Consider the following 25,896-nt stretch of genomic DNA (forward strand, 5'->3'; position numbering starts at 1 on the left):
AGACAGACAGACAGACGCTGTCAATTATTTCGTTTAATTCCTGCACATCGGCTTGCAAATGAGAAGCCCTCCGAAAAGAAGACGAAGAAAGTGAGTCTCATAAATATGCAAGACATCCACGTCGAACTCGCTGGGGAATCCAGAGAGATATTAGCGTTAAGGAGTGCGCGAGAACATGTTGCCGCCCACAGACAAAATCAAAACACACACACACACACCACACACACACACACACACACACACACACACACACACACACACACACACACACACACACACACACACACACACGCACGCACACACGCGCGCGCACACACACACACACACACGCACACAACACACGTAAGCGCTCATCACTGCAGGCCACAAAGAAACAACCAACGTGATTATTCCCGCTAACAAACGCAATGGTAACGGCCTCTTTATTTTTTATTTCACTTTTGTTTAACTGTCTGGCGCGAGTTGTGCATAATTGCAAAGACAACCTTTCACGGAGAACAACCTCAACCCTTCCTCTATAGTTATGAATTAGTGATATTAAAACGTGTCGTTTAATTTATTACCTGGTTATTAAATGATGTACCTCACTTATTATAAAAGGGTTGCACCACTCAGCAAAAAAAGAGACTGACATTTACAAGAGTTGCAAAAATTACAGCTGTAATCGTAAAAGATCAAACGGTGCAAAATGTTTTCCCCCCCTTTTTTTCTTTCTAGAGACTTCGTTGAGGCCTTCGCTCGAACATTTTTTTTAAAACTCCAATTATAATAATTTTTGGAGAAGTTAAATCTCTCTTACACGTGCATCACAGCAACAAGTTCCACTGTGCCTCAAAGTTATATGTATATAGAAATAGAGACAATTTTACATTTTTAAAATGAAGATATATATATATATATATATAAATATATATATATATATATATATATATACACACAGAATTAAATAGTGCAATATACTGACAATTTGTAACATGAAAAGCACTTTGCATTATTCAAAAAGAGGTCGCAATATTGAATATAGAGGGATTCATGAATTTAAAAAAATAGATAAAGAAGAATAGTGAGCTACTGTGCTTTTTGTGTACCGCTCATCGCAATGCAAGAGAATCAAAACGCGCAAGTTTCAATTTTGCAAGGAAGAACTTTCCGTTACCTTAAAATTGCAGGAACTGTCCGATTCAATTGTTGGTCTTCTGCTCTGGCATTTGCGAAAATCCAAACGCTCCCATGAAAATAAAGAATAAAAAATAAAATGTGTCCGGAGCTACCTTGTTTTATTGCGCGTGTAAAAGCAGATAAGTGGACTTGTAACCAGTCACTTTTGACTCTACGTTTCAGGGAGTCTCCGGTCCTTTATCAGCATCTCATAAACTCGCGGGGGCTAATTGATTGCCAACTTAGATCGCCGCCGAACGACGAGAGCGCAACTGGAGCTGCAGAGAGAATTTGCGCTTGACAGGTGACGCAGTTACACAAGTGTCTCCACCTCGGGGTTTCTTTTTAGTCTTCGATACGCAACGACTCACCCCCACCCCCAACAACAACAACAAAAACATATAAAATCATCTAGTTCTTAATCTTGGAAAATATTAACAAAATGGTAAAATTGTAACCATTAAAAAAAATCAAGAACAAGGCCAAATACGCAGGTGAAAAAAATAAATTGTACATACACATAAGTCTGTGATATATTGTTCATTTCCTAAAATAAATAATTGAAACTTTGATAATGCTTAGATTGTTTCTGAGCCATATTTAAATAACAACTGTGCACTTTCCACTTTTTGTCCGAAATAAACTGAAGAGGGAAATTAATTCTTGCAATATTGAAATGGTCGATGTAGCTAATGTCACAAAATGAAAGACTCTAAATTTGACATCAAGAAATTACATATCCAGCCCACCGAGATATTTTGAATGGACGGGGAAAACGCCGGTGTTTCTTTTGTACATTCATCTAAGCGTCGGGACTGAGTCGATGGGTCCATTCTGGGTGCCGCTTTCACTTCTGAAGTTTTTAATGCACATCCACAGCAAGCGTGATTCAATTGATCAGCGATCGCAAGCAGCGCGCTTGAGCCCGAAGTCAAACTTACACCGATATTTACTTCAAACCGGCAAGAAACAGAATGCTCGGCATAAACTAACATATTTCATCATCCATTAAATGTGACACGAACCCCAAACTATTATTCGCCTTGATATCTGAAAGAATGTACAACGTACAAATAATCACGCTTGTGGGTGGGTTAATTCTCCTTAATAAAAGACATTTGTATAGTTTTTTTTTTTTTTTTTTGCTATGTCTAAAGTGAGAGAAGTGTCGATTCCTACCTTGCACGTTTCTTGGCATGTGTCCTTGTTCCCCATACGATCGAGAGAGTCCCAGCGAGTCAGTCTCGACTTTGGGCAGCATGTCAGCGCCGCCGGCCTCAGCTCAGCGGGACACTCCGACTGATGGGCGACGCTCAGGCGGGCGCACTTCCCGGTCAAAGTGGCCCGCGTCTAGCTCCAGATGGGTTATCGCGCAATCGTCCTTTGCACTTTTCAATGTCAAAATGTCATTTAGCTACAACAACAACAACAACAACAAAAGTATAATTCTACGAGGGGGCGGGGGTGGGGGGGAAAATGATCCATTCACTGTTGCGCACTGGAAATGTGTCTCTCAACGTACACAACGCGGATCGAAACACGAAATGAGTTTTCTTGCGTCCGCACCAAATGTGCTGAAGGCGCGACAAACTCACAAAGTTAGTGTGAATAACTTTGAAGCCTCAACTAGCAAATCTGCGCGCTGCCCCTGTGCGTAAAATCAGACCCGGCGCGTCAAGCCGGACTGTCTGAGCTGTGGAAACCTCTCTTCCTCCTCCTCCTCCTCCTCCTCCTGGCTGAGTTGTTTACTCCCCTCCCTCCAATCCTGGACTCATGCGGTCGTCTGACGTCATAAATCCCCGGTCCAATCACGCGACTGGAGCGAGACACATCGCCTCAATGGCACCGGGATGATAGATCGTGTTAGTGGCGGACGTTGAGGCTCAGCGTTCCTGATTTAAAAGTGCACGACCGCATGCACGCGCAGACATCCGCACACGACCATGGATTCATGACAACTAAAAAAGGACTATAAGGACTTTTTTTTTTTTTTTTGGGTGTGTGCATTTTGTCCATCTCATGTACGCTTACCTGCAAATCCAAAGTGTTAACCATCTTTCTTTCTTTCTTTCTTTACGCTCCATGGTATGGTAAAACCTCCATTAAAAACGAACGTGTATCAAGTGTCTTTTCATCACTGATGTATAAATCATGGACCCCTTTTTTCATACGTCATCCGATTTAATAACATGCGTCCACGAGGGCTCCCACGCCATATTTTTAAACAGCTGGGCTGACCATGATCAGCATACTGTATTGTTTGAAGTACCTGAAACTATTTCTTGATACGAGAAATATATTCAAAGTTTGTAATTTCCGCAATTCATCAAGACTACATTTCAGTAAATTTGCTGCTCTCTTCGACTCATGATATACTTTAAAACGGTGTGCTTGAAATTAAACGTCACACATAAATCCTGCTTCCAACTTCCCCCCAAACTAATTTATGCAATCTCACAAGTAGTAAAGGAGGTTGAAAGAAAGGGGTGGGGTTTCATGTAAGGTTATTAGATAAGAGCCCTTGTGACATGATAGCACTGCTGGAATGATTAACCTGCAGGAGTGAGGAAGCTCCTCGCCGGGTGCTGGGGTGTAAGACATTGGGGAACACATGAGTGAGATCTTTTTTTATGTCATGTATCATGCTGGGCCACAAAAAAAAAAAAAACAACTGCAAATCAATATGAAAATACTGTTGATTTTTTTTTTTTTAATATTGGATGCTGCTTCTAACAATGACAAATGCATGCACTTTTGAAAAAGTGACAACAAGAGGAAGAGCAACGACAGACAGTGCCCCTTAAAAATAGACTCAAACTTTGGACTTGTCCGAGCTTTGAAATGATTTGGACTCCCTAACATGGCCACGTTGCTTGCGTCTTTCTTTTTGCATGAAAAACGCTCTGCTTGTGTGCTTTTGCCGATTCCTGCGATCCGTATTATTTGTCCATATTCATTTGGACTTTCCATTCTGCCCCCGGGTCAACTACTTTTACTTGCTCCTCTCGCAGGGCTTCCACTGCGGACCACACTGGATTGTTGGAGGAAACTTAGTGTGTCAACACAAAGTGTTGACATTTGGGTTTAGGAGATAAACCTCACAGTGGATCAAACAAAGACTGTCCCCTTTGAGTGGAATGCATGTGTGCGTGTGTAGATGTGCCGAAAGGTTTCGGTGGTGCAACTTTGCTGCTGACAACCCAAAGTGGAAGGACGCTGCAATCGTCTGAGGGTTTGCTTATCTCCTTCCCAAATGCCTGCAAAAACATGAAAGTGAGGCTAGTCAGAAGGTTACAGAGAGCACGCAGCAACATTTTAATGAGAATCACCTCTACAGCAACAAAACAACTGATTAATAATTATACAGAACCTTTGTGCACTTGTACATGATATTAAAATCGGTCCTTTTTAATAATACATATGACATTGTATGAATCTGTATAACATTTACGCTGACCAAGTCATGTGACAGTAATGAAGTTGTGGAAAAAAAAGAAAAAATATTACAGTAACACTTCTCAAACAATCTACCAGTGGCTTGATCACATGCATCATGCATTTACATTTTTGGTTTCTTTTAAAAAATGTCAACCACTTGCTGATATATTCTGAAAGTACTTGCAATTACAGTAAATCGTCTGAATTTAAAAACTCCAACTGATGTGACTTTCGACCTGATTAGTGTTGGACTAGATATGAAAAATCAATATATATCATCATATTCTACAAGTATGTAGCAATCTTTTTCAGTTTTTGATTGAGATATAAAACAAAAGTCTCTCAAAGTTTTGTCGGGGAAAGTTTGAAGGAGATAAACAATTGGTCTTCAAAAAGACTTGTTCTGTTGTTTTACCAAATGCATCACAGCAATGTTTATTACTACTAGAGTAATCTTTAGATGTAAGTTAGTAAAGTGCTGTGCGCAGTATTAATATTAGTGGTATGGTGGGGATTAAAAATTGACAAAAATATGGTGGATCACGGTGACCCAGAGTGGAGGTCAAGGCCCGACACTTCCTCACATCTGATGAAATGTCAGTCAAATCAGAACGGAGGACAGTAAACCAGATGGTAAATTTAATAAAAGAGTGGTGTGAATCTGGGAAGGCAAGGCTCAGTGGGGAGTTCGAGCGTTAATGTCTTTCACAGAAGGAAGGAAGAGCAGAAGATGACGCAAAGATGAAAGATCATCGCAGAAGAAAAGACCGCAACACAGAGAAGGGAGGAAGTTTCTTGGGGTTAGAAGTCCAGCGGCTTGTCCGACATCAGTGCTCAGATGATGCAAGTTTGGATGTCAACTCGATGCATTTTCCAAGTACATCAAACATGAAGCAATTGATGCAAATCAAGGGAAGAAAGAAAATATCATACAATTGTGCAAAACCGTGACAAGGCATTAATCTCCAATTCCACAAAGTTGTGTGTTTTATTTTTTTTAACATTGCAGCTCTGCTAAGAAATGGCCAGCGTGAGTAAATATCTGGTCCAAGACTTCCTCCTCAGTTAGACCATCACAATTTATGGTCTGATAAGCAAGTGGAGATGTAAACAGTTGGATTTGAGTGATTGACTGAATTCCATAAAAAAAAAAAAAAAACAAAAAAAAAAAACATTCCATCTTTTAGATTGTGTTCCAGAATGAAACTCAAGGTCTGGCAGTGTATTCGCACTTAATAAAATAAAAACAGGATTTGACTGTGTTTCCCTTACCAACTGCATGACCACATATATGAAGAAACCCATATATTAATAGTTATTAGTGACCTACAAAAACCTGATGTCGCTTGCTGATTATAACAGCTGCCTCTATGTTGGGAAGATTTGACATGTGGGATTTTTTTTTTTTTTTGGTCCATTCATTCAGAAAAAAACATTTGTGAGGTTAAATATTGCAGAGAATAGGAGAGGAACCTGGCTGGTCTCACCCAAGTCTTCAATTTATCTCATCCGTATTTTTTTTTTCCAAACACTGAACAGGCCTAATACCTTTGTAAATAGTTGAATAGTCAAAATGATAAAGACACTGTATGATTGGTAAGATCAGTGGAACAGTACAACACTTATTGTACAAGGTAAATATACAGACTACAATTCATAGAAGACATATAGTTAGTTAGTTGGTTGATTAGTTAGTTTATACAGATATAATAACATCACTAAATGATGGGTACAGTGGAGACGTAATGAGCCTTCAGTTGAGATAGTGTCACAGTTGTACTCTGACATTAATTAACAATAAAAAAACACTCTTTTAACGAATAATTATACATCAAAGGGAAATTCACTGGATACTCTATGGTATCCAGGCCCCGTAGCTCAGTGGTTAGAGCCCTGGTTTGGTAAACCCACCGGGGTCTCCACTCCCTGAGAAGGGTTGCGTCAGGAAGGGCATCCGGCGTAAAACTTGTGCCAGACGAATATGTGCGTTCATCTGAGATGATACGCTGTGGCGACCCCGAAAGGGACAAGCCGAAAGAAACACACACACACTCTATGGTACATTTCGTGTTATAGACCCCACAAAGAACCAGCTCACACAAGTGGAAGGAGAGATGTTTGAGTGAAGGGATCGGCCTCCGCTGGTTTAAATTGATTTGATAACAGCACATGCAGGCAGATACTGGCTTCTATGGACAAAGTGAAGTCGCCAGTACTGTATTTTCCACACTACAAGGTGCACCAAAAAGCCTTTAATTTTCTCAAAAGCCGACGGTGCGCCTTATAATCCGGTGCACGTTATAGATGTAGCAATATTGAGCCTTTAGTGCAGCTCCTTCTAATGGATGCATAACATAACCCCAGCCTCTACTGTAGCATCTATTCCATGCACCTTATAATGCAGTGCACCTTATATATGAAAAAAGCTTTAGAATAGGCCATTCATTGGTGCGCCTTACCCTGCAGAAAATACGGCAGTTATAACCAGCTCATTCTGTATTTATTAAGTGTACACACTCACATTATCTGTTGCCACACCATGGCCAAGAACAGAAACAATGCACTCACACACATGCTGCAATTACACATTGTGCTCTTATGCACAAAGAACGGCACCATTGAGCCTTTCACATTTAAAGGTAACGACAGTAGCTACTTTGATTGGGACCAAATGAAGTCAGCTAAACAAACACTAACACAGCGGTGCAGTCCGTCCACTTTCAGATCCGCTGGCTTGCACTCGTGTACGAAATCTTCAATGCTGGTCTAACCCATTTCTAGTGAGACAAATCTATAATTTGACTGCAGGGATTTTACATTTTAAGTGAGCGCATTATTTCTTTTTTCCTATTGGAAGACTGCGATGCACATTCATGGCTAACAAAGGGAAAGCTTGATGGAGTGGCCGTTCAGCATTATTCATTAAAATACATGACAGTAGTTCCAAGAAAGTTCATAGAATGGAACTTCATATTTTTGTTTCATTTAATCATTTGATAATAAGTTAAGTAAATTTCACAAAGTACGAAAATGACAGGCCAACTTAAGACGTCAGTTATGAGAGAACTCAAGCGAGGAGACGTTAAATATGGACAATGAGAAAATGGAGCAGTATGAGAAAGTAGTCACACACATATAATTCTCCTTAGCGTAAACATTTTTCTCTGAGAATGTCCTGGAATATGTGCTGCGGTAACTGTGATTTACGCAACCTAACCACTTCTCCGTCCACACTCTCAGACATACATATGCACCCACACACGTTCTGGCACGCTGCAAATGATAATTAATGTGTCTCCTTCTTTCCAGACACTTTAAGACCAGAGGGTGTAATTGTTACTTCTGCATGTCCAAACCCTCTCTCTGTACTGAGAAAGCTTTTTTTTTTTTTTTTTTTTTTTTTCAATCGAAGTTACACTAGTTAGTGCTACATTTGATTCTACCATCCCAAGGAGGCTTCAGCACCACTTTGGTACTTCGATACTGTCTTACTTTTTGTCAATAAGCTACTACAGAGCACCTGCCAACAGGTAGTGTCCCACAAAGATAAGCATTCTGACTTGAGGGAAACTGGTTGAAAATGCTACGTTCCAGAAAACTAATGTGCCCAGACTTTACAAACATGAAGTAGTCATCTTTATAAAGTCTGTTTTTTTCCCCCAGTGTAGAGTCCGGTAATTGACTACAATATGCTGCAACTCTAATACTGAGCAACATGCTAACAAGGTCATCATGATTGCTTTTTTTTCCACGTATGTTTGACTGGAACGAAGTGGGATATTTTCCCAACTTTCAGCAATTTGTAATCCTCACACGCTTGTTACAGATAATAAATAAACAGATAAGGAAAGATGGAGGTACTAAAAAAGTGAGGACCAGGATAATGTAAAGTGGAGATTTATGTGTACACTACATCACAAAATTTACAATAGAATGATAATGAAAGAAGCGGTGTTGGGTTATGATATATAGCATATGATCTTTGGATGGATTTATCCTTTAACCCCATCATTCACATTCATTATACAAGCGGGGTGATTTGGATACAGCAAGGCCACAATCAGTTTCAGACACCAGGTGAGTGTGCGGTCATTCATGACAAGGGTGCACTTATACGAGAAACACACCCACGCACACTCACACACCTGACTATAAAACCTCTTCTCTATCCACACTGCTGTTTGTCTAAGTGCATCCTGGGTGATTGTGTACGTTGTGGACCGCTTGACTCGGCTGCCAGACACACCAACACACATACACACACACATGCTCACGACGACAACGGAGGTCAGTGTGCGGTTGGCTGTAACAGTCTGCTAGGTGAAAAAGTGTCCGAGAAGGATTGGACTGATTCGCGTTCTCTGCCTGCCTGTGACACAATTGGTGTCAATTGTCAGTGGTGCTGCTCCAATAGTGTCTGTGTTGGCTGAGCGGTCACTCGTGACAGACACATTGTATCCCCTCGAGCTGACCCTTGGCACTAACACACTCACACACACACACACACACACCACACACACACACACACACACACACACACACACACACACACCTCTATATAATTACGCAACACAAACACACACACATGATGAATTCTACACGTCCTCTTTTTATCCCAGGGCTTTTCTTTTTTTTTGCACCATTGACTATCAACCTAACGAGACAGAGAAAAACATTGACTTTACAAAGGCAAACTTTATCAATTTGTCCATTCATATTTACATATGTTCTGCTTTGGGAGGAAGCTTGTGTCTTCCCTGGTAATCTATACCCATGTCTATTGTTTAGTTTTTTACGTTTGCTTGAACATGATTTTTAAAGCGGCTCATTTTCTCAAAATATGACACACTTCAGATAAACATGCACAAGTAGCATAAAACATCTGATCGTTTGCAAAATGAAACACTCTTCTAAAAACTATACTCTAATTGATAAAACTGCATTTTATTGTCATATGAAACAATCATGTCACACGACTTGATTTCAAACCATTTACACACAGCGCTTGCTAACTTAAAACTTTTGGCAACTCTACTCCTCGGTCATATCGATAGTACTTAAATGTAATTGGTGTGCCTACAGTTAAGCAATCATCCTTTCGTGTGTGTGGTAATCTCTGGATTGAACCATTTGACTCATGGGTGAGCTAATTTGGCAGTCAGTAATTTGGAATTGAGGGTCACTGATGGTGTAGTGGTACACACGCGTGACTTTGGTGCAGGCAGCGTGAGATCGATTTCTGCTTTAATATGTGCCCTGCGACTGACTGGCAACCAGTTCAGGGTGTCATCCACCTTTTGCTCAAAATGAGCTGGTATAGTCTCCAGCACTCTTGGAACCCTTGTGAGGATAAGTGGCTTGGAAAATGGATGGATGGATGATTTAGAATTGTAAGGAAGTGACATCATTCAATATTTGTGTTTTATTATGAGTTGCAAATCACTGTGTGTGTGTTGTTTTGTAAAGGTGGGAGGCTGACATATGGTGGTACAAATTTGAGCCGATGTTTTGCCCCTTGAGTCTAAGGTTTTGATAATTGTGTACTACTTTTGATATAGGTGTAGAAAGAAAAAAGAAAACTGCAATGACTGCATAGAAATTGAAGGGAATAGAAGTTCTGTACATTGCATGATTACTTTTCAAGAACATATATGTATTGGATAATACGTAATCATGCCTACGTCAACATGTGACCTTTTTAAAATGGTAATCAAAAAGAAAATAGTTCAAAAGAAATAGAAAAATAGAAGTTCATATATTTCCTCCATTTTCCAAAATACTATAGGTCAGGGGTGCCCAGACTTTTTTACCCAAAGATCTACTTTTTAACCAGCTACCCTTTCGCGATGAACGGGGGGGGGGCTGTCTTTTGTTTTGTTTTTTTTCGGCACGCTGTCGCAATCAACCCATAGTGCCTCACTATCAACTCGACGCATTGAGCACCCCTGCTACAGGTATATTGCAAAAATATCACACCAGAAAGGACGAAAATTGTTTTCAAATGTGCCCAACCCCAAAAGTATGTTCTCTTGATGTGTATAATGGAAATTGAGCAGTAATTTAAAAAAAAAAATCCATTACAATACAACAATTGCTGCTATAATCCCAACTACCGGTATTAAAAATATATGGTGTTCAAACGTATAATGTCCCACATTTTTAGGATGAATCCAAATGAAAGAAAAGGACGGAAAAGATAAAAATCAACATTAATGTTTGACAGTACTCTGCTTTTACATCACATTCAAAAGAAAAGAAAAGAAAAGTTCAAATACTAACATGCCGACCAGTTTCCAAAGGACGACGCCTCTAATCAGTGTGTTACCATGCAATTAGATCACCTATTGTGCTGTGTTATGCAGGAATGGCTAGTAAAGCCTAATTGCAGCACACAGATCCATAAAACCCGGCAGGTGAAGGGCTGCTTTACGGTTTAGAAGACGGTAGAGGGTGGGTGGGTGTTCATTGTTCTTCAATGATAAATCTTTCCTCATGTGTTTCCATGTTTACCCGTTCTATCACATCCAGGCACCAAACATTAAAGGTAGAAAAATGAAAAAAAAATATCTATGATATCTTATCAAACATCAATTATAACAGCAAAGGTTTGACAGGCCAGAAGGTTAAAGAAGTGGGGCCGTGACTCAAGGTTGTTTGTTCAATTTCCTGCTCATCCACCAATCAGCAGAAAATGGTTGGGTAAGCGAAGTAATAAACACCCACCCTCCCTCAATTTCCATTTTGGGGACCCTTCACAAGGATTACGTGTAGGGTACGAGATTCTGGGGCTATGCCCCTCCGATGGTCGATCTCCCAGAAAATGAATTTTAAATAAATAAGCCAAAATATTGTAATCTTATTTCTATTTTAATATCATCCCTATCTAACTAACAATTTGTTTAACATGTAGATGAGTGATGATGAGTAAGGAGTGATATCATGACCAGTGGTGCTGAATAATTTCATCCAGTGATGCACCAACAACTGGTAAAACTCTGTGCAGGAAGGCATAGCTTAAACAGAGCGCAATTACGAAGACAGCAGCAATACACAGCAGCTGGTCTTACATAATAGAATTGTGGATGATTGCAAAAGTCTTTTTAATGGTTCCCAAAAATTGACACCCTGTGGAAAATGACCGATTTTGTTGCTTTTCATACAAGTCCCCTTAAAAGGCAACGGGAATGCCCCACTGAAATCACAGAGCGTAATTTCATCAAATAATGGAACACACTGACTGTAGAATACGATTGTTTAGTGTTGCTGCTGCAACGATTGTTTGTTACATCTGATGATGTCATCTGAAATAAACAGCCAAGACTGTATATTTAGATCTTACCTGAAGGTGGGACTGACGCAGAAACCCAAAGCCAAGTCAAAATGAGATTATTTGAATAGGATTTGCTTTCAAATTCTCAACAGGAAAACTCCACCACAAGATGCAATTGGATTACTTTTTTTTTTTTAAACATATTACTCCCAACACTAACTCTTTTATCATTACAATGCTGCATCACATATTTCACAGCAGTGCCTTCACAAACTGTCTCAGTAAATTCTCCTAAACTCTCACAAAGGAAGTAAGACAACCTCAAATGAATTGTACTCTTTTCCTGTACAAACCACACTGCAAAAGAAATTCTACAGGCGTCTGGCACGCGAGATGGAGGAAAGACTACATCAATGAATTGACAACTAGACGTTTTTACATAGGAAGAACTGAAATGGGAGTTTATTTGATCTGGAACGAGTCTTTTCTGCATTGAATAATTTTGATATCCAAGCAGTCAGCCAGTAGGCGGGGCGGCTTTTGGGCCGCCATAAAAATTCAGTTATTCAGCCAACCAGTCAATCATTGGACGGGACAACAAGGAATGCTTAAAGAGGCTGTTTCCACCTTCATTTCAAGTCTTCACGATTTCTGTTTTACATACAAACATCCACATTTAAAAAGAAATATACTTTGTACAGTGATTAATATCTACCAAAATGATTGTGCTGAATCATGACTTCAATAATCATTTGCAGGAGCCCACATGCATGGATAGAATCTCATATCTTTGCATTTGATTAAATTTTCTCTCAAAAGGTGGAAAGTTGGCAAAACAGTTATTTACTCTGTATCAACTTCTGTCCAATTAGGTTTTCATCTACAGGCATGAAAAAAATGCATCTTTTATAGTATTTGTTAATAACAATTATTCTGTTCTTTCACATTTGATTTATAGATCTAAATTCCTTAGTCCGGTCTATGCTACGTATGCTACATACGATACATGCTACGGAACACAAAATGAGACCAGCCAACTTGTTAAAGATGAAAAAAATGCGCACTTCTCCTACTATATAAAAACATCCATCCATCCACCCATCCCTCCATCAATTTGCTTAGCCGCTTATCCTCATAAGGGTTGCGGGGATTGCTGGAGCCTCTCCCAGCTGTCAACGGGCAGGAGACGAGGTTCACCCTGAACTGGTTGCCAGTCAAACGCAGGGCACATAGAGACAGACAACAGCCGCACTCACAGTCACACCAAGGGGCAATTTAGAGTGTCCAATTAATGTTGCATGGTTTGGGGATGTGGGAGGAAAACAGAGTGCCCGGAGAAAACCCACGCAGGCATGGGGAGAAGATGCAAACTGGACACAGCCGGGGCAGGATTGAACCCAGGACCTTAGAACTGTGAGGCCAACGCTTTCCAGCTGAGCCACCATGCCGCGCTCAGCATAAACATGACTTTATTATTTCTATGCTGGTCTGTTGAATAATGTCTGGAGGTAAAATTGGTCCACGGCAGTTGATGACCACTGTACTGCACTCAAGTATAAATGATGTCTCCGGCTACTCGATTTCGACTTGACTAAAATTATTGTCGACTACAAAAAATAGTGGGTCGTTCGATGACTCGTGTACACATTTCCACAGCCTGTGTTTGAAGATAATAGTCGAAGGAGAAGATAACTTTTGTGCTTTTCTTTGCATTTAATGGAATTGATAAAATATTGTGGTTTTGAGCCTCGTTCAAGTGAACTTCAGCAGTACAAACTGGTCCCACTTTGAACAACACTCGGGTGGCCAAGCCACCCATCAGAGGTAGGGCCACTCATTCCTATCAAGCAGTTTTCTCTTATTATATGCAACTATGACTATGACTGTCCTTCTGTGATTGGCTGGTAAGGAGTTCAGGTTGTACCCCGCGTCCTGGCCGAACATTGCTGGAATCGGCTCCAGTGCTCCCACGACCCTTATGAGGATAAGCGGATCAGATAATGGATGGATGACTGCCCAACACATTCCACAGCACTGAAGTAATTTGATTGTGCCACATTTCACTTTTGTATTGTTTCACGTAACGCCAGTTTAGGGTAAAACCAACCACCAACAAATGTAATTTCAGCGATGTCTCCATGCAGCGCTCACAATGGAGTATCACACTTGTGATGTGATGGCCACAAGAAGTCCACATAATCTTAAGCCTAGCTAGCAGGTTGGAAAACAGCTAAAAATTCTTTCAGGATTTTATTGTTACAGTGAAGAAAATAATTATTTGAACATCCTGCTATATTGCAAGTTGTCCCACTTAGAATTCATGCATGGGCCTGAAATTTTCATTGTATGTGCGTGTCCATTCTAAGAGCGATAATCTAAAAAGAAAAATCCAGAAATCAAAATGTATGATTTTTTAATGATTTATTTGTGTGATAAAGCTGCAAATAAGTATTTCAACACCTATCTATCAGGTAGGATGTTGATCCTTAAAGATCTGTTAGTCCGCCTTTAAAAATCCACCTCCACTCCATGTATAATCCTGAAGCAGATGCACCTGTGTGAGGTTGTTAGCTGCATAAAGACACCTGTCCACCCTATACAATCAGAAAGACTCAAGGCTCAAGACCAAAGAGCTGTCCAAAGACACCAGAGACAAAATTGTACAGCTCCACATAGCTGGAAAGGGCTACGGAGAAATTGCCAAGCAGCTTGGTGAAAAAAGGTCCACTGTTGGAGCAATCATTGGAAAATGGAAGAAGCTAAATATGACGATCAATCTCAATCGGAGTGGAGCCCCATGCAAGATATCACCTTGTGGGGTCTCAATGATCCTTAGAAAGGTGAGGAATCAGCCCAGGACTACATGACAGGACTTGGCCAATGACGTGAAAAGAGCTGGGACCACCGTTTCCAAGGTGAGTGTTGGTAATACACTAAGACGCCACGGTTTGAAATCTTGCATGGCACGGAAGGTTCCCCTGCTTAAAGCAGCACATTTCAAGGCCCGTCTTAAGTTTGCCAATGACCATTTGGGTGATACAGTGGAGTCATGGGAGAAAGTTTTGTGGTCATAATTCCACTAACCGTGTTTGGAGGAAGACAAATGATGATTTCCATCCCAAGAACACAATCCCCACTGTGAAGCATGGGGGTAGTAGCATCATGCTTTGGGTGTGCACATGGGACAGGACGACACTGTATTAAGGAGAGGATGACTTCGGCCATGTATTGTGAGATTTTGGGGAACCACCTCTTTACCTCAGTCAGAGCATTGAAGATGGGTCGTGGCTGGGTCTTTCAACATGACAATGACCCGAAGCACACAACCAGGAAAACCGAGGAGTGGCTCTGTAAGAAGCATATCAAGGTTCTGGTGTGGCCTAACCAGTCTCCAGACCTCAACCCAATGGAAAATCTTTGGAGGGAGCTGGAGCTCTGTGTTTCTCAGCGGCAGCCCAGAAACCTGTCTGATCTAGAGAAGATTTGTGTGGAGGAGTGGGCCAAAATCCCTCCTGCAGTGTGTGCAAACCTGGTGAACAACTACAGGAAATGTTTGACCTCTGTAATTGCAAACAAAGGCTACTGTACCAAATATTAACATTGGTTTTCTCAGGTGTTCAAATACTTTTTTGGAGCTGTATCACATAAATAAATTGGTAAAAAAAAATTATACATTGTGATTTCTGGATTTTTCTTTTTAGAATATCTCTTTCACAGTGGACATACACCTACAATGAAAATTTCAGACCCCTCCATGATTTCTAAGTGGAAGAACTTGCAATATATCAGGGTGTTCAAATACTTATTTTCTTCACTGTATTTTGTTTGTTACACATGCAGATGTGAGCACCTGCCGTGTATGTTAAAGAGACAAGAACGCGATCATGTTAAACACATCACGCACATACAGTATTAAACTGTGCATAGGCAAAATGTATGATTTCCTTTGGACCACCCATACGTCTCCCTTCTTTGCTGAGATGGTGCACGTGTGAGTTGGTTTTGTGGCATGTTGGGGGAGGGGAATGGTGGCAACGTTGTTCCACCTGTGAACTCCGTCACGACAAACCTCAAGCTCTCTGACATGAGGCAGGAGGTATAATCGGCCGGGGTGAAAATGACTCCCAGCTGTTCCTTCTTCGGCCAGGCGGTGCCAAATCTTACACGTGGGGTTCATACAGTAAGTAAATAAACATCCAGCAAGAAATCCAGATATGTTTTAAGGAATGAGCCAATTCAGTCTTTGCAGTCTAATGGAGAAGTGAGGTAGAAATGCAGACGATCCCATCAATGCCTGCTTGCAAGTCCTTAGCAGAAAATGACATTGCTTACTTTTCAGGTACAATCCCATGAAAATGGGGGCTTTATATAAGCGCTACCCTCAATTGATACATGCAAGCGGATATGAATGACTATTTAACCAGGTCTCGCTGGCAGACGGTCTGGGCACGGTATGGAGGTTTTGATGCATTTTAGTTTTTGCTGAAGACAATAAGTGTGTCAAACATTAAGAAACCATCTCCAAATTCTGAGGCAGAGGAAGAGTAATTGTGGAGGGTTGTGTGGAGGAAAGACAAGCGAGAGAAACAAAGTAGGGCAAAAGAAGAGTTGTAGTGAGAAGTGATCTGTCAGCCCAGCCATTTATCATTTTGATAAAATGGTTGCCTTCATCATTTTTTTGCTGACACGCCAAAACATCCCGTTGTAAGCAAGTTTTACAGCGACACGTAAGTCGAGAGAGTGTCTTTTCGTCTTTGCGGTAACTTCTACTATAAGCAAGATTTCTAAGAGAAACCAGTATGTAATGTCATTTAACCTATTAAAGTAAATGACATTACATATTGGTTTTACATATGGATTGGCAGCTTTTTCTTCCCACTGATACATACAAATGTGATTGACATAATTATTCCAAGTTGTACCCAAGCTCCTCCCCAAGTCAGCTCCCTCTGATCCTTAACAGCAAAATAAATATCTTCTAAATAGCTCTTCCACAATTAACTATATAGTAAACAAGAGTGAATATGACTCAACATCTTGTTTTTAATATTTAATTGTATTTAATATGTGAGGATAAGTGTTAGGGAAAATTAATTAATGAAAATGTTTCCATATTGCTGCTGCAACGCTTTAATTTCTTCCACGTGATTCTTTTCTTTTAGTTTTAGCTTGCCTGCACATCTGTCCATCTATTTACTGAGCTGCTTATTGTCACAAGGGTCATGATAGTCCTGGAGCCTCACTCAGCTATGATCAGGCAAGCGGTGGGATAAACCCTGAATTGGTTGCCAGCCAATGGCAAGGCACATAGAAAAAAATAACCTTTCACACTTACGTTCACACCTACGGGCAATTTAGAGTCTTCAGTTAACCTACCATGCATGTTTTTGGGATGTGGGAGGAAACTGGAGTGCCTGGAGAAAACCCACGCAGACAAGAGGAGAACATGCAAACTCCACACAGGCGGGGCCGCGATTTAAACCCTATTCCTCAGAACAATGAGGCAGACACTAACCAGTCGTGCAACCTTCTTCCAAGGAAAATATTGACAAAATTAGGTCTAAAACTCCTGAATTAGTGAGTTTTAAGTTTAACTTAACTTAAGTTTCACAAAGTGAGTTTTTTTTATACCTTGCACATGTTTCTATTTATTGTATGTGTTTTTATATTTTGCTCAGTAAAACAAGCTATCCCAAATATTTAGGTTTTAGGTTTAAGAAACATTTTTAAGCTTCTTCAACTGTCCTGACAATATTGACAATATAATTATATATATAAAACATGTTTAAAGCCATTAACATCGTTATGTGACTGCGTGATAGGTACTGTAGAGACTTTATTGACCTCAAGGGACGTTAATTTCAGGCAGACTCTTGCCAATGTCCCACATAAGCAGTAGTGAAAGTGAGAGCACCAGAAATTAAAAAAAAAAAAAAATCATATTCTGTTCATACAAAAAATGGGAAATGATGATGACAATAACTGAAAAGGGATAAACTTTGCAACATGTTTTATTGTTTATATCCACTAACGGTCATGTCAAGAGTTATATGAGAGACCTCCTTTTACGCTTTTCTTAAAATTAACATACTTATGACACTTGAACTTTTTGGGCTCGATTAGCGTAGACAGCACATCTGCAGCTGGGCACAAATGCTGACAGACCATGATTTTCATCCAAGCACAAGTGTTTTTGCCAATTTGGCTGACCAGTCTGAGCCAAGATGGACATTCCAGCACATCAGAGGGAGTGTCGTTGGACATGTGTCTAGCGGAGTGACAATTTGGTGGCAGAAAGTGGATCTAAATTAAATGTTTCTTTATACTGCCGTGCTCGCATGGTCGACATCGCTCGCATAATTGAACATATCATTTGGTTATCTAGGTCCTTCTAGCAGTTCTGGAAAGAACGTTAAAAGAGCAACCGGAAATGAAAAAAAAAAATGAGGAAACTCCATGTGGTGTCCTGGCCAATACCAGTCGTAGTGACACTACTGGCTTGGAGGAGAACCACAGCACATTTTCGAAACAGCACGTGTTGATTGCACTCGAGTATAATGACAAAACGCCACACGGGATGGCTGCAGTGCTGTCAGTGCAGTCACTTCCTGTGCGAGTATAAAGAAGCCTTTAGTCTAACTCCTGGTGCAAGGAACGCCACTGGTCTGGCACGATTTGGGTGAAATTATTAAGGGCACAGGCAGCCAGATACTGTGTTCCACAGACATGTTTAAGGCTCCAGTAGTATCACGTATTCATTTTGTTTTTAGGGAATCCGCTCAGATTGTCTGTTAGCAAACTGGTCAGTGACAATGCATCGGTCTAACCTCGCCGAAGTTGCAATGCCTGCTGTGCCAGATTTACGTCAGTCACAAAAATGGACCCCTGTATGTTGGGATATTTATTACTAATTGAATTACAGTACTACTGCATTGAGAGAATAGCAGTTGGTTTTTGGTTCTCCACGACAATAGCACAAAAATAAACAAAAAGAAAACAGAACTACAAAAAGTAAATTTAATAAGAAGGGGCTATGTGTTGAGCTACTGACATGAAAGTATTTGTATTTTTATTGTGGTGATATGATGACTCCTGAAACTTCTATTAATTCAAAACCTGAACAAATTAAAGGTTGAGGATCCTACTGTATTAGATACATTTATAAATGTTCAACTTCCTGGGGTCAGCCATATCTGTAGAAAATAAAGTGATTTAAGGGTTAAAGTAGAATCTGACTGTTAACTTTAGACTATTTTCTTGGCTGTTTGTAATTAACAGTTTTTTTTTTTGTTTTTTTTTTTTTTAATCGAGCGGTGTTCCTCGAGTTCCAAGGTTCTGTGTAGCTATTAAAAGTTGGCAGGCCATGCACAACATTAATGAGGACCTCCAGAGCGGTCAGGTAGAGTTGGGCCCGTGGCGGCCAGAGGGCTGACAGCTGGGTCCTCTGGAGAAAATGGCGAGCCAGTTTTGGTTTGGCAAAGACCATGCACATGCTAAATTGTGGGGATGGCGTATGTTCTAATATAGAGCGATTGAGACAATTGAGCATGAATGCAAAGCTTGTGCAAATACAAAAGCCACGCTGTCACTCAATGTTGCTCTACAGCACACAGACACCTCACAGATTAATTCCTACAAACTGAGTACTTTTCTTGAATCGTGCTGAGGTTCTTGCATTTTTTAACATGTGTCTTGGCACTCATTTTGTTTCCCTATCAAAACCAAGAAAAAGCATATGTGTTAAACTTTTAGTTCTCAGGAACATTACATAGATTGAGTTCTGTTTGGCCACCCAGGGAAGTAACATTCTGTAGCTAGTCCTCACTGTACTTTGCTATTAAAACACCACAATGACGGTTTTACAAACATAGCGTCTGTCTGTTGTTTTCAAGAACCGGCAAGGAAGCATCTGAATCTAATTTTGCTCCATGCTGCATTCATACACGCTGTGTGATGACTGATTCAGTGAAGGCCTGTCAATACAAAGCACGTGCATTTGACAGAAAGACCCCCCGCCCTACCAAACCCTTTCCCCAATAGAGACCGACTTCAAGAGATGGTGGCGATGGAGGTGTGAGGAGATAGATCATAGTAAGAGCCAATAATAAATGGATCATGCTTCTATGTTTTTAAAGCCAGTGGCAGCTGTATTGAATGAGAAACCTTGTGTGGGGGGAGAAAATAGAGGTTTATTGATCAGAGACAGCATGCCGAGTAGAGTCGGGAGTGGAGGCTTAGTGTTGGGGCTTTGAGGCCAGTTGACCTCCAGAAAAATAATATTCTCACTGAGTTTTCTACATCTTAGATAGGGCCCCCAGACCCCAACCGACAATTCCGCCCCTCGACACACACTTCGCAACACCCGGTCATTCTGCTGTCCTGCACTTTCTCAACACTCATAGTGTCTTTTTTAATACATGGGTGTGTAATGAAGTAGTGTTTCAGCAGCCACCGCTCCTTTCAAGTGTTTGTTTTAAAGGTGAGGTCCAATGTGATTTTATTTGAACCCCTTTTCATTGTTATGTTTCTTGTGGGAAATTTGGAGTGGTGAAAATGTCTACAGTGTGTGTGTAAAACGGGAATATGATCACGTTACCTGAGCACTGCCACCCTTTGTTTCAACCATCATTTCCCCATTTAAGGAAAATATAAATTAGATAAATTACAAAACCAGTCATGTGCAGCTTTGACCTTCGACTCTTCCCTGGGGTATGTTGTCTTGCTTTTTGTGAGTTAGGTTTGGTTGGTTAGGGTATTGTACTGACACAGGATTTAATTTTAAATTTATTAAGATAGTAATTCCCTTAATTTTTTTCAGTGAATAGTTCAGTGCCCTGTGATTGGCTGGCAATCAGTTCAGGGTGTACCCTGCCTCCTGCCCGATGACAGCTGGGATTGACTCCAGCACTCCCGTGACCCTCGTGAGGATAAGTGGCTCAAAAAATGTATAGATGAATTAGTTCATTAATATTGGCACGGTGGATGATCGTTTTTTTTCATCTCGCCTTACAGTTCTGAGAATCTGGTCTCACCTGTGTGGAGTTTGCATATTGTCCCTGTGCTTGTGTGAGTTTTTTTCCAGGTAATCTCAGCTTTCTCCCACAGACCTAAAATATGCATGGTAGGTTAACCAAAGCCTAAAAAGCCCGTAGGTGTGAATGTGAGTGCAAATGTTGTTTTTTTTTTTCGTCCAGATGTGCCTTGTGATTGGCTGCCGAACAGTTCAGGGCGTAAACCGCCTTTCATCTGAAGATAACTAGGGTAGGCTTCATCACGCCTGTGACCCTTGTGAGGATAAGCAGTATGGAATACAGAAGGATAGATAATTCATTATTCTTGTTAACAAAATTTAAGGATATGCATTTGGTAGGCTTCTTATTGTTTTCCCTCACTCCAATATTCATATTCGATATGTAAAAAAACATGTTAAAAAGCATGAAGGCAAAGGGTAATTCTTGCACTGCTTTTTACCATTTCACCAACTGTAAGTGGATACCCACATTGTGTTTATGTGCAAACTTCATTCATCCCTTGGCTTCAGTATCTGACCAAGTGGGGAAGATAAACTACATTCAAGTATATGTTAACAAGATATAATTGAAATGTTAGGCGCCACTCTCGTTCTCAAACATTTGACATGCTGATGGTGTGGTGGTAATTTGATTTGAGGAAACTTTGTACATATTTATTTTCTCAGTTGCCCTCGCCAAGCTCAAATTCCGAAAAGGATTTTCTCCCATTTGTTTCTCCTGTCTTTTCCTGGTTTTATTTTTCATTCCTTTCTTCCATCTTGCTCGCTCCAAAAAGCCCACTCGCATGCAGACGGGGATCACCAACCAATTTAAACAGCGAGGTTTTCGGCAGCCAAACGCCGGCCAACAGGAGTGCTGTGGTCTCTACGCTACTTTCTCTGCGGTCATACAATTAAGGACTTAGGTGTGGTGATAGGAAGAATGTGGGAATCGGATCCTGGCAGCCCACACCCTACAAACGCACCGTTTCTTTCTTCTGCTTCACCACTAACTTCCTAGTCATTTGCTCTTGTTCTTGAGTTCCCCTGTTTGCCCCTCTGCGCTTCTGGCCTGACAACTCTTCCTGTCTTTACCCCATTCACTCTTTTTCCTCCTTCTTCTCTGTTTTTGTTCTTCTTGTCTTTCTTTCCCTGCTTCCCGTATCATCCTTTTAATTTTTTTTTTTTATTCAGTCTTACCTCCATTAGACACATCAACTCAAACAGTTGTACAAGAAAACTACGTATTTCGGTGCATAATTTGAAAACATTCCTTATGTGAAGTAAAGTTTGAAGTTCTCAATTTAAGAATTAACCCTGCAGACATTGGATGCTATAAGATTCACTTCAGTTTGTGGCACTCTGGTTCATCTTGGTGGAACCTCAACGTGTAGGATAGGGATAGCTGCTATTTAAATGTAACTCACATCAAAGAGCAGTATATATAGACATTTGCTATAAACAAACAACTATGTACATCTGTATTAATCCTCTTCCCATTCTACATTAGAATTTATTGTAACATGGAAGCCAATATTCTCCTTCAACCAAAAACAGTGTGCGCACAGTACCACTGCAACATGTACCAGAGCTGGAAATGGGGCATCACTGGTTGAATATAACTCCTCAATGAAAGGAAATTAACTAGGTGGACAGAGGCATTCCCCAAGGAAAGATCTCTTACCAGTGACTGGGCACAGTGATTTCCATCCATCCATCCATCCATCCATCCACCCACTGAACTGGAGGTTGCACTCTTGTGTTGGCTTCTCTATTTGGTCATTAGTCTTTCTTCAAAAGGATAAAGAATACAACACTGAGTATTGTCATAGTCTCTCTGCATATGTTGCATAAGCGTTTCCATAGAGATCTCTATTGTTCAAAGGGTAATGACACCATCAGATAGATGCTAATTGTTAGCACATGTGGCTGCGGAATTTCTCAATGTCTGTTCAGGTTCACGTAGCGGAGGCTATGTTTTTCTAATGTGTAATTTGTTTTATTTTATGTTTTCTTTGAGAGTTTTGAGTGGAAAACAGATTAAAACCTTTCTTTTTAAGAATATATACTAATTACTGTATATCTGACAAACTGCTGCTTGTTGTGACGTGGAGTGAGTCACCTGCCATGATATAGCTCTCCTATCTCAAGTTTGCGCTCACAAAAAAAAAAGGTAAAATATCTGCTGATCTTGAAAAACTCTTAAATTAGGTCACTCATATCTCAAAGCACCATTCTGTTTGTATCTGATCATTATTCAAGTGTTTTGTTTAATCATAAAGATGTAGTCTTTACAATTAGGGGCTGAAGGTAAAAAAATTATGCATACATGCGGATACAAGACTTACAGAATGACCAATTGAATATCACAAAGAACCCTTTTCCTTCCATTGCGATAGCACAAGCACATGTACGTGCTCAAACACACACAGACACACACACGCACACACGCACACAAACACATCCACACTATAGCTTCAAGGCTAGCTGGACTTCAACTGCACTTTTAAATGCATCCTTTGCCCTGTGGAAGCATTTCAAGAAAATAGCTAGCATAGACCACATAAACAACTTGGCTATCCCACAGCAAGCTCATTTTGGCTTTTGACCCATAAACTTTTCTCATTATCCCCGAGACTGTCACCAACTTATGATCCATACTCCATAAAGGTCTGCCATTTATCAACTCCAATTAAATCAATTATCATCTCTGGGATCAGATCTTGACAAATCACTGCAGTCGATGAGCAGGTGGTCTCGGGCCATTGGGGCATTCGGACAGGCAAAATGAGACAGGGGACAGATAGAGTCATCCTTCATGCTAAGTGGGACGGTCCTGACGGCGAGTGAGATAGACCATGCGGTGTAATGGGCCCCTTTGCCTTGACTTGCTCTGGCCTCAACAACAGCATTGCCTGAGAAGAGGACCTGGGTCAATCAACACCTGAATAGTTTTGAGGCAAAATGAAATAGCTGCCATTTCAAAATTACAAAATGATTAATGGGGTAAATTTCCAAAATGCTTTCTCATGCCAGAAGTTCAATTTATTTGTATTAAAATAACACCCAAATGGCATTTTTATTATTCGGTCCCTAACTGTGTAGATGGTAGACCATAACCCTAAAAACAAACATGGTTCTTCAATCATGCTTGCAATCTTTCGGAAGGACCAATATAAGTATCATAAAGAATTATTCATGGCAAATTGCTTGGTCATACAATGACAATCTTGGAATGAAGACTACTAAATGAAGAGACAATTTTCGCTTGAAGGTATTGGGCTCTCTTCTGTAGACAGCACACCTGCTGGCAGGTTCTGATAATCAGGCATGCACAAGGCTCGTTGCTCACTTGGCAATTTGGCAGACTGGTCTGCACTAAACCAGGTACAGTATTCCAGCCCAGCAAGGGTGTTTCTCCTTGGACATGCGCTGCACACCGGGGCATGACAATTGGTGGTAAAAGTCTGTTTAAGATTGTCTACTCTGACCTCATTTTAACCTTAGCTCAATGTAGAGCACTGCTCGAATGCAATTTTGGTGGATTTAACGAGTACTCAGATACTGAGGTCTGCATACATATTTAACTCGCCAGTGGTTATAGCCAGTCAATTTTTTTACTTCTTAAGGTTACCTGCTTATGTTATCTGTTGCCACACAGGGCAAAAGCCAGGCATTGATCGCTGTCACTACGCATTATCCTCTTCTGCACAAAAATGTCTCCATCATGACCGTCACTGAGTCACATTTAAGGGGAATGAGAGGATCTGCTTTGATTGGCAATTAATGAAATCTGCTGTAAAAAAAACACCCACAGTGGCTGGTCCACGAAAACAGCAACACAAGGCTAACATGCCGCTGGCGTTTTGTTGGGGCATCCACTGCACTGGGATTGTCCCAGTCACAAAAAGAGGCCCCTTTATGTGATCATGTCGTCGGTTTTTTTGTTGTTTATTTAGTATACTTCCATTACGATGATTTAGCATTTCTCTTGGTCGATACCAAATGGACGTGTAACCGGTATTTGTCATTGTAGTTTGGAAATAATGAACTGTATATCCGATACAGTTTAAACTTTCATCTATCCAAGTTATCCGTACATCCTTCTATCCATTTGTCACTTTCAGAGATACAAGGGAGCTGCTGGCTCTCCCATCTGATTTTTGGTACTTGCATGACACCAGTTAGTGAGAGGGAAAATATAGAGAAACAAAATAGTATTCACACACATTTTCATATCTCTGGACAATTTAGTCTCCAGTTGCAATTGACTGATCGTCCGTGTTTTGAATAAGGAGGTAGCAGTAGGCTACAGTAAGTTTACATCATTCATCATCAATGCATACAATCATTAGAAAATGGAAGAAGCTAAACATGAGAGTGAATCTCAATCGGAATGGACCCCCATGCAAGATATCACCTCATGGGGTCTCAATGATCCTTAGAAAAGTGAGAAATCACCCCAGGACTACACAACAGGACTTGGCCAATGACCTGAAAAGAGCTGGGACCACCGTTTCCAAGGTGACTCTTGGTAATACACTAAGACGTCATGGTTTGAAATCATACATTGTATGGAAGTTTCCCTGCTTAAACCAGCACATGTCAAGGCTGATCTTAAGTTTGCCAGTGACCATTTGAATGATACAGGGGAGTCATGGGAGAACGTTTTGTGGTCAGATGATACCAAAATGGAACTTTTGGTCATAATTCCACTAACCGTGTTTGGAAGAAGACAAATGATGAGTTCCATCCCAAGAACACTATCCCTACTGTGAAGCATGGGGATGGTAGCATCATGCTATGGGTGTGTTTTTCTGCACATGGGACAGGACGACTGCACTGTATTAAGGAGAGGATGACCATGGCCATGTATTGTGAGATTTTGGGGAACAACCTCTTTCCCTCAGTCAGCGCATTGAAGATGGGTCGTGGCTGGGTCTTTCAACATGACAATGACCCGAAGCACACAGGCCGGAAAACCAAGGAGTGGCTCCGTAAGAAGCATATCAAATTTCTG

At 40.7% G+C, this 25,896-nt stretch overlaps 1 protein-coding gene and 1 long non-coding RNA gene across 3 annotated transcripts in view; both read right to left on the reverse strand.

Moving 5' to 3' along the window:
- nr5a2 (nuclear receptor subfamily 5, group A, member 2) overlaps positions 1 to 2,850 on the reverse strand; it is a 65,805-nt gene extending 62,955 nt beyond the window's left edge. The window contains exon 1 of one of the 2 annotated variants that reach the window (XM_061824806.1): positions 2,338 to 2,850. In XM_061824806.1, coding sequence (XP_061680790.1) covers positions 2,338 to 2,419 — 82 coding nt within the window. In that variant the 5' untranslated portion in view covers positions 2,420 to 2,850. The remainder of the gene's footprint in view (positions 1 to 2,337) is intronic. The other variant, XM_061824808.1, reaches the window with a different exon arrangement.
- A 1,020-nt stretch (positions 2,851 to 3,870) lies between these two features.
- Positions 3,871 to 25,896, reverse strand: part of LOC133503535 (uncharacterized) — a 34,079-nt gene continuing 12,053 nt past the window's right edge. Inside the window, exon 3 of the long non-coding RNA XR_009795758.1 lies at positions 3,871 to 4,415. This is a non-coding gene — a long non-coding RNA (uncharacterized LOC133503535). The remainder of the gene's footprint in view (positions 4,416 to 25,896) is intronic.

The sequence above is a fragment of the Syngnathoides biaculeatus genome, chromosome 7 (genome assembly GCF_019802595.1).
Source record: "Syngnathoides biaculeatus isolate LvHL_M chromosome 7, ASM1980259v1, whole genome shotgun sequence".
Taxonomy (NCBI): domain Eukaryota; kingdom Metazoa; phylum Chordata; class Actinopteri; order Syngnathiformes; family Syngnathidae; genus Syngnathoides; species Syngnathoides biaculeatus.